The sequence below is a fragment of the Labeo rohita genome, unplaced genomic scaffold (genome assembly GCF_022985175.1).
Source record: "Labeo rohita strain BAU-BD-2019 unplaced genomic scaffold, IGBB_LRoh.1.0 scaffold_157, whole genome shotgun sequence".
Classification (NCBI taxonomy): domain Eukaryota; kingdom Metazoa; phylum Chordata; class Actinopteri; order Cypriniformes; family Cyprinidae; genus Labeo; species Labeo rohita.
The window spans coordinates 132,096-141,987 of record NW_026127747.1 but is presented as its reverse complement, the minus strand read 5'-3'; the positions used below and the strand labels follow the sequence as shown (position 1 = coordinate 141,987).

At 39.1% G+C, this 9,892-nt stretch overlaps 1 protein-coding gene across 1 annotated transcript in view; it reads right to left on the bottom strand.

Moving 5' to 3' along the window:
- Positions 1-702: 702 nt before the first annotated feature.
- LOC127158567 (uncharacterized) overlaps positions 703-9,892 on the bottom strand; it is a 12,109-nt gene continuing 2,919 nt past the window's right edge. Inside the window, exons 6-15 of the mRNA XM_051101648.1 lie at positions 7,629-7,770; positions 6,575-6,627; positions 6,259-6,438; positions 5,459-5,530; positions 4,980-5,046; positions 3,911-3,931; positions 3,500-3,668; positions 3,156-3,424; positions 2,123-2,262; positions 703-2,044 (exon numbers count right to left, since the gene is read on the bottom strand). Of these exons, the coding sequence (XP_050957605.1) occupies positions 1,781-2,044; positions 2,123-2,262; positions 3,156-3,424; positions 3,500-3,668; positions 3,911-3,931; positions 4,980-5,046; positions 5,459-5,530; positions 6,259-6,438; positions 6,575-6,627; positions 7,629-7,770 (1,377 nt within the window). The 3' untranslated portion in view covers positions 703-1,780. The remainder of the gene's footprint in view (positions 2,045-2,122; positions 2,263-3,155; positions 3,425-3,499; positions 3,669-3,910; positions 3,932-4,979; positions 5,047-5,458; positions 5,531-6,258; positions 6,439-6,574; positions 6,628-7,628; positions 7,771-9,892) is intronic.

Sequence of the window (9,892 nt, the reverse complement as noted above, 5' to 3'; positions counted from 1 at the left end):
TATTATAGTTGCCACAAATGAAGGACAGCTGTAATTTGTCTAGTCTCAAACTAAGACAACTGTATGCCAATACAGGCATACAGAGTATAATACATTCAATATAAGGGTGTTTCTTTTTGGGTCATTTTTAGCCCTGTGGATGCTTAAACTAAAGCCCATAAACTAAACACACTTTTAAAACATAAATCTTAAAACCCTTTTAAAACAAAAGTCTGTTTTCTTGATGCATGACATGTCTCATTTCAGGCAACCCATCCCCCCGCCCCCCTCTATAACATAATTATGGTAAAACCACATAATCTGCATGGAACACATGTGAAAAGTTGAAAAAATAAGTAAGGAATGGTGTTTATTACCTTAAAAATCAAATTCACTTATGTGTAAATTTGTCTATATGCAATTGACCCCTCAACTTACTTGCCAGAGAAAAATTCTTAACATTCTGGAGCCTTTGAGCAAACTGCGGACACAAATCCCATAATGAACTTTACGTGTTTATACATTTATATTTGTCAGGGCTGAGATAGTGGTGACAGCCACACAAACAGGGAAGAAGAGAGCAGATCTGTGTATTAAAGCAAACATTTTTTTTCTCTAGTTTATTTTTGATCAAACTAAGTACAAATCAAGTACAGTTTTAAATAATACATTTGGGCTGGTGTACATAAGTTACAACCTTACCCAGTTAATTTCTTTGTCCTACACTGTTAAAAAAGATTAATTTCATTTAAGTGCAACCAGATTGATAATTTATTGTATTAATGTGAAACATGATAGATGCACATCAAATACACTTTTAATTAAGTCACTATGCTGCCATCTTTGCTCTTGGGTAGATATAGTATATGTAGGTAATACATATAAACATATAGACACCATCCTGTCTATTTTAATACATGAAGGCCAAAATCTCTGAACCTGCTTGTCAAAAAGATGCTTCAATAACATTCATATATTCCATATTATACTGTTAGATCAGGTCCCTACGCCAGACAATTAGGATCCAGCCCCGGACACCAGATCCCGTCAGAAAATATCAGTCTTTCGGTAACAGGACAACTAGTCAGCAAGCTGTAGTTACCCCAACCCCGCTAACAAGCAGGTTTCTGTCAGTTATGAAGTTGACCGATGGAAGCCAGAAAAGAGCAGAAGCAGGAGACGAAGTGATGATGGTAAAAAAGGTATAACAGAATTTACTGAACAGTTTTAGTTGCGTATGTCTCAATGTTCAGACTTCGTCTGGGGAGTACAGCTCAAAGAACAATGATATATCAAACATGAGATTCAACATCCCATAAACCTTGAATTTCCATAAACATCCCCGTTATCTATTTCTTAGACCAAACAATTCATGAAACCCCACAATCATGGAACTGAACAATAATGAAAATGCATAAGCAGGAAAAATAATAAGAAATATAAAATATAAAAACATATAAATGAATAATATATATGAATAAATGAATAAATGATAAATACTTAAATAATCAAATAAATAATTAAATATGAATTATGTGAATGACTAATGATTGTAAAATGATTATGAATAATTATGTAAATAAATGATTATAAATGAAATTAAAAACAAACATAAAATTTAAACACAACACAATAATCTTCATGGAAGGATCTAACGATCCTTCAATACACTTGAGAAATATTATACACTTCATATATTTCTGTTGGTTATAAATACATTTCAAGTAGAATAAAAGTTTTCAGCAAGCTATCGCTTTCATCATTTGAGGCTAACAATTATTATTACTAATTATTAAATCTTTTAAAAAAACAGATAGAGTGAGAAGATGAGAGGAAAGATGGAAAATGTGAGTGAAAGGGAAAATAAGGGAAGGCTTCTGAATCCACTGGATTTAAGAAATCCAGGCAGGTTGCTGCCTATCACAGAGCTGATCCAAGACTGGTATTCGGACACTCTGGTGTAACCGCCAGGGTACTTGGGTGCTGTACAGTTTACGGTGAAAATTAAAATTCCAGATTGAATCCACTGGGAGTCTTTAATGACCAGCGCACCTCCACCGTCTCCCTGCATAGACAAACACTTCACATTTACATGATGTCAATATACTGTGAATCTGTAAGCAGACAGTGAGTGATGGCTTACAATACATGCGCCTTTCCCACCCTCGGTTGGTCCAGCACACATCATGCTGTCTCTAAATGCGCTTCCATAGACAGATTTACAGTAAGTGTTGCTGACAACTGGTACCTTCACCTCCTGCAGTATGGCTGGAAAAAGGTTGCCTGTTGCATACAAATCAGTGAAAAAAGACAAAGTTTTAAGATCTATTCACACCAAAAAAGATAACTATAATGATAACTATAAGGTAGTCAACATTTGAAGTGGATCAAAACAGTTCATCAAAGTTGTCCTAAGACAAGAACGGATATTGTTTTTGGTTTTAGGACAACTTTGGTGAAACCTTTTGATTCACTTTAAATGGTGACTACTGTATTTGTGTCTACACCAATGGCTGACAGCATCCTGTTTTTGTGGCAATGTGAAAATAAAACAAATAGGCATACAGACTATTTAATAACAGCACCGCTATATGCAATTTCAGTTTTTTATTTTGAATAATTGTACAGCCCTAGCTCTTTACAGTCAGTAGATTATGATGGTCTGTCAATGTTTTTATTGTTTATCAACTGAAAAAAAAAAAAAAAAAAAAAAACCCCGGCAATGATTCCAATGATATCATTCCTTGTTATCGACAGTTTTGGTGTGCCCATTACTATTCTTTTAGAATTAGAGCTATTGTTAAAACTTTATCCTTATAGTTATCAGCATAGTTAAAAGCCTTTACAGGCTTTACAGTTTCAGTAGTCCACTTTAGACATTTTAACTTGCAACTACATGTCAACTAACTTTCATTAGAGTATTGGTAGACTGTTAGGTTAGGGTTGGGGTTAGTAAAATACGTTGACATGTACTTGCAAAGTTCCTTCAGTAGAATATTAGTTTATCAAAATAAAGTGGTAGCAGAAATTTAATTGGACAGTCTACTAATACTGCAAAGTTACATACAGTTAGTAAAATGTCAGTGGACTATCACGATAAAGTTTTATAACCTTGGACATGTGGACCGAACACATGTGGGCATGTGTTCGATTGATTTTTAAGTTTAAGTACTCACTCCCAAAATTAAGCTCTCCCCATCCAGTGATCCAGCTCTCAGTACCCTCAGCAAATGTACTGCCAGTAGCTGCCAGACAGACAGGACTAATGTATTCGTTGAAAGTCACAGAGGAGGACAGCTTGACCAGTGCTATGTCATTGTCAAAATTTTTTGGGTTATATTCAGGATGAATGACAATTTGATCCACTCTTCTGGATATCTCATGTGGGTTTGCACCTATTTGTTGATGACGTCCCAGGTATATTACTGTGGTCGATGTGTTTAGTCTGTTAAAAAAAAAAAAAAAAATCTTAATTCCACTGTTTATGAATCTATATATCTAATGTTATGACACTACATACTCCTGAAAGCACTGAACTGCAGACAAAACCCAGTCTTTATTGATCAGACTCCCTCCACATACAAGATCTCCATTTGGAATATAATTAATGCTGGCTTGCCAGGGCCAAGACCCCTTAACTGCATTTTGCCCTCCAACAATCTTGGGTTTAAGGGGGGCTCGGCCACACACTGATGAGAAAGGAAAAAAAGTTGTGAGGATTCAAGATCAACATAAATATTTGTAGTCTTTTTGTTATCTTTTATGGAAACGTAATAATTTGCTCCTCATTTGAAACCCCTCCCTTCCTAATGCCTGTCATAATAATCAGTTCTGTAATTAATAAATTCTCAAAAGATAAAGCAAGTTCTACCTTATATCTCATTCTCACTGAACATGCATTTGTACGGTCATTAAGAGAGCAGAAACTTACCATTTAACTGGCCGAGTGAGCCTGTATTGAGGAAAAAAAATAAGAAAAACAAATAATTAGATACTAAAAAGGATTACTTTTTTTTTTTTTAATTACAAAAAGAGTTGGTATGGTTTGAATAGCCTGCAATCAATATTTAACATTCACTTCAGCATTGTTAAAGGCTTACTTCAGTCATATGATAATAATAAAAGTATAAAAGTATAAATTGTCATTATGTTCTCATCATTCTAAACCTGTGTGACTTTCTTTCTTTTAAGGAACACAAAAAGAGAAATTCTGAATGATGTACTGTCAGCTGATATTATACAGTGAATGTGAATTGATGCTTTGAAGGACGCAAAAGCAGTATACAGTACACTATCAAATGGAAAAGAATAAAAGCACTGATATTGAAAAATGATACTAAAAACACTTAGCTAAGTTAGCTTTTTACCTCAAAATATTATCAATAGATTTCGCTGCTAACACTTTCTCTGACAAGCGTCAGTAATAAGCACTGTTTTCTGGTTTGTCTTGTGGTGTTTGACATACCCTACTGAAACAAAGTCGGTCACAAAAGATTTTATAGTTAAAAAAAACGATAAAATGTTTAGGTTTATGCAAAATAAAAAGTGTTCACAGACTGAAAAATACAAAATTGAAATCTATTTTATGCCATTTTTACGTATTTTTATGTTAAAGTCAATAAATGTTATTTTTGTGGCAAAAAAGCGTGTCTTCCTTTTAAACGACACACAATTAACACAGTAATATTAAAATAATATTTGCTGTGTTAAAAAATACAGCATACTATCACTCTGATTGCAATTACGGTACTGTGATTTTTACTCTAATAAAACGTATATACAGTAATACAGTAAATTACTGTGATTAAACTTACAGTCAGCATACTGTGGAGTATATTACAGCAGCTTACTTGCCAGTTGCTGCCAGCAAGTTACTGTAAATTTCACAGTAATCTTTCAGTGCACTAGCCATGGACTATGCTTAGCTATAATATTTTATAAAAATCTTTTTTTTTTTTTTTCCATTATAACAAACCTTTTGTTTCTTCAAAACATTTTACCTGTTATGTTGAGCAGTAAGACCCCTGCAACACACACAGCTAGACGCAGCATCATCCTCATACTCTTCTTTTTTCACTGCAGAAGTGTAATGGCAGGTAAAGCAAATAGTTCTGTCTTTAATTCTGGGCTTTATATACAAGTTTATCCATGACGCATCATGTTTTTTATTGCTATCCTAAGTAACTGAAATACACACCCAGCTATATAAAAAAAAATTCAACTCTGTTTCCAGTATCCAGAATGACACTTACTGGCATTGATTCATGACTTGATACATTCAGTTTCAAACACATGGCCATCCCATGTGACTGCTTAACACAGAGTGCTCTCACCCATTTTACTTTAGTGAATGTTTCTCAAGTGTATAATTATTTTTGAAGGTCAGTTTTTAAAACCCCCCTCAGAGGGGGAGAATCTTCTCACTCTACCGAAGGATAGTGTGCTTTACAACACCTCGTCCCTAAAAGGTGAGCACTACCTTATCCTGAGATGAGTATCCAGAAGAAGGGGTATAGAACGAGATCCAGCATCGAGGGGGAGTCAAGTCGTTCTTAGAAAAATGGGTTGAAATCACCCCATAACAGATAAAGCGCTCTGGAACCTCCAGCCGTAGCTGAGGCGAGCACTGAGGCTAGCCCTCCATAGAGGGGAGCCTACCAGGGCGACAGCAATGGCTAGAAAGGCCATCATCACCTTCTGTCAAAGAGGGGCTTTAGGTATATTCGCCCAAGCAATCCGCGCTCTAGAACCTTCAGCCCGTAGGTGAGGCGAGCACCAAGGCTAACCCTCCATGGAGGGGAGCCTGCTCAGGGCAACAGCAATGGCTAGAAAGGGCATTGTCACCTCCTGCCAAAGAGGGGCTTTAGCTATATTCGCCCAAGCAATCCGTGCTCTAGAACCTTCAGCCCGTAGCTGAGGCAAGCACCAAGGCCAACCCTCCATGGAGGGGAGCCTACTCAGGGCAACAGCCATGGCTAGGAGGGGACACTGTCACATTCTGCCATAAGGGACTGCAGCCATACTTGCCCAAGTAGTTTGTGCTCTAAAACCTTCAGCCCGTGGCTGAGGCGAGCACCAAGGCTAGCCCTCCACGGAGGGGAGCCTACCCAGGGCAACAGAAATGGCCGGAAAAGGGGCACCGCCACATCCCGTCCCAGAAGGGCCTTTAGCTATATTCACCCAGGTAGTCCATGCTCTCTTTCTCAAAAGAGAGCGTAGGCCCTGTTCTAGCCAACCCTCAGGTGCGCATGAACAAAATGGGCCTAATCATGCCTAGACAGGTTGCTGCTCCAGAGCCAGCACCAGGAAAAAGGGGTTTCCGCAGAAACACCCTAGAGCATGAGGAATGGGTGGATAGCACAGCCACAGAAGCCCCTCAGGGCGAGGTATGAGAAGAATGTGGTGCATTCCGCCAGGGATGTCAGGGGCATCTCGTGAAGAAACCTCCCGAGAGCTTACCTAGAACAAGGACAGAACAAGTCCTGGAGAAATAAGGGTGAGCATGAGACATGTAAAACAAAAGGTTACCTGAATGGCGCTCGACCAGCCCTGGGGGTTGCAGTAATGTAGCAAGGACCCAACATAAAAGAACTACCCTGTAGTGTCCAGTGGTACCGCTATCAGAAACAGTAGCCAAATCCTCCATGCCTGATGTAGGATGGAGACATCAATAGCATCCAGGAGTCCTGTTCACAGGAGAGCGTCCTGCCCTGAAACACAGGAGGAACACAACAGCCCAACCGTACATACTGCAACACAAGCCAAAAAAGGCTAAACACCAAATATAAATATAATGAAGAGGATCGAGGATCGTACTCACCCATCATGGACTATTGGAACAATTTACACAGGGACTTAGATAGAATCCAGACCATTAGTAGGGCTGCTCTAAATAAAATAGAACAAAACCCAGCACATCATGTGGTTAGATACATAATAAAGGATCGTACTCACTCATCATGGTCCTCAATCATGGTGCATCGAAACGGTTTACACCATCAGTTAGGCTGTTCTAACATAATAGAACATAACCCTGCAGAAGACAGCACCATCTCAGCAGTGCTCCAGGAAGATGCTATTAAGAAACCCAAAGAAGGGTCTTAGAAAGCACACAGCTACCCTCAGATAGCTATGCTTCCATAGATAGCCTCTAAAGTAAGTCCATCTTACCATAAACATGGTTGATCTATAACCACCCTCAGATGGCTATGCTCAGGAGGTGTCCATAAACCCGATATGGCACAAAATTAACACCGCAACCGCAACGTGCAGCATATATTCAGCTCCCACGGGAGTTAAACACGCTCCGCCCACGCACTAGATTCCCCCGGGAACCAGGCGAGAACGGAGCTGCCGTCACCGTCGAATGCGTTGTTAATACTGTTTTTTGGCGAACGCACTCATGCAAATTCGGATATACAACTCGGGTAAACAGTTGAGGACTCACCCCCATCCTTTAGCGAATGCATCGCGATGAGCACGTCCAATTCCATCGAGAGCTGGACGCGCTGCTCTCAACCACACACACACACAGCTCGTGAGAGCGGGTATGAGAGCATGCCTGTCTCTCGCAAGAAACAAGCATTGAATGCGACGATCGCGTTCAGCTCCCTGGAGACTGATATTCACTTACTCCTCACCATACATACACAGCTCGTGTAATTCCGTATAGAAAGCTGCGGGTATCAGAGCGTGTTTGTCTCTCGCAAGAGACAAACAAAGAGCGCAATAAACTCCCTCGAGAGCTGAAAACGCTTGCTCTTTACCACACAACGTCACGGATGAGCCGTCCTGGTGAGAGAAATGCACAAGACAAAAGGTCAAAATGAAGTTGAAGAAGAGGATGTTGTGTTCGACCGGCGCCCTTTTGTACTATGCGGTCGCGCTGGTATGATGCGCCAGCAGCGACGAGTCGCGCCGGCAGTGACGTCATAGGCTGTCACCGGCCAGTACCTTGTAGTTTTTGTATATAGCTTCAGACACGGGTCACGTAGGAGACGTTCCCCAATAGCGACCTCTAGAGGACGCAGTTCGAGTTCCTCGAAAAAAAAAAAAAAAAGAAAAAAAAAGTCAATTAATTAATTTATTGTGTTCATGTTTTTTATAGTGATATTTGTGACTTCACAAAAAAACTTTTCACATTTGATTACAAGTAGATGTAGATGTTGGGGCCTTTCTCATTAGTTCAAAAGGACTGTTCACCCAAAAATGACAATTCTATCATCATTTACTTACCCTTGTTATTCAAAATGTATTTGAGAAGATGCTAGGCAGAAAGTTAAATATAGAAAGCCATGAATAAAGTGTGACAAAAGGTTTATTTTTAAAAACCATCCCTTTAACATCGCTAAGTCATGTACTAAAAGATCTTACCAAGCATGATCAGAGTAGTGAAAGCCTGGTCTCTGCTGCAGTTGTTGTGACCTGCACAAACACACACACACATTTTTTCTAAGTGTCAGTTTTAGAAATTATTAGTTGTCAATTACACAAATGAAAAAAGCCTACACTGGCTAAAAGGAACAGCAAATCCTCTGCTTCTTTTAAAGTGGGCCATCAACAACAGGACAGTTACATCAGTATTCACATCTGGCACAGCAGCAGAAAGCTCAGTAACATTAATACCTACACAGATTTCTTGAAATCACATTTATGCTGTGTGCTGAAAAGGATGACTTTACTCTAAAATAATTTTTACAGTTACTAACTGGACCTTTTTTTTTTACCATCTCGAATGTGCCATCTTAGGTGTTCAGTGTTCACAAAGGCTGAAGCTTCGAAAAGACTCGTTTCTCCCAAGGGGTACAACTCCAACCAGAAACTAACAATAAAATTAACTGGTCTCGCTATTAGACTGTGTTTTATAACGTCTACACCTACCCCAACCATAAACGTAGCCCTTACTATAAAAAAAAAAAAAAAAAAGGTATTATTGTTGTACAGTGTGACAAAATAACGTTAGATTTATGTGCGCATGCCCAGTAGCAAGAGCTGTATTCTTTCTAGCCAAAACCTAGCTAGGAGGTCACGAGGTGACGTATGGATCTGCTATTGTTCACACGGTTTCACGTGATACGAATTGGCAGGTCAGAGTTCACGAAGCTTTAACGGTGCAATGTAGCAAAACGCCAAACTTTTGCACGCGTTTGCTTTTCTGAAAGGAAGTCAATGGGACGAAAAGTGGTATCGACTGGGAGAATCTCCTCTCCAACGCACGCTACACTATGATTATAGAGAAGAGAAGAAATAAGCCCGAATCAAAGTAGAGTTCGACCGATATATCGATTTACTGATATTTTTCCTGATATTTATGCATTTTACCATAATTGGTTATCGGTTTTGTAATATTGGGTTCACCGATAAACGCTTGTCGGTGTTTTGAGAATTGCGCGCATGTAGCGCGCCTGAGGGGAGACCTGACAACAATGGCGTGCAAAGGTAAAGATAGCCTACTTTTTTGTTTTGCTGTAATTAGTCAACTTTATTTAATATAACAGCCATTAATGCTCATATTAGATGTGATACATAAATGCCTGATATGTAACTAGTTTATGCAGCTTGGCTCTAAGAAATAGAGACAAACTTACAGTCATGTAAAATAATTCAAAAAAATAATTCCTGTGTCAATAAACACAACTTTGCCTGAATTAAAAAATAAACAGCCATGAATGAGCACATGTTGGAAATGAAAGCGCTGAATTGATGTAACGAAGGCGCTGAGGCGGCGTTAGAATCCATATGCAGAGGTTTATTGTACAAAGCAGCAAACATACACGTAAAACCAGGCAATGGGTCGTTAACCAGAAAGCAGTCCACTCTTTCGACAGTCCAAGGGTAATCCGTAAATCGTAGTGAGAAAGCCAGGCAATAAGGTCAAACCTTGATATCAGTCCACACAGTTCAACAATCCAGA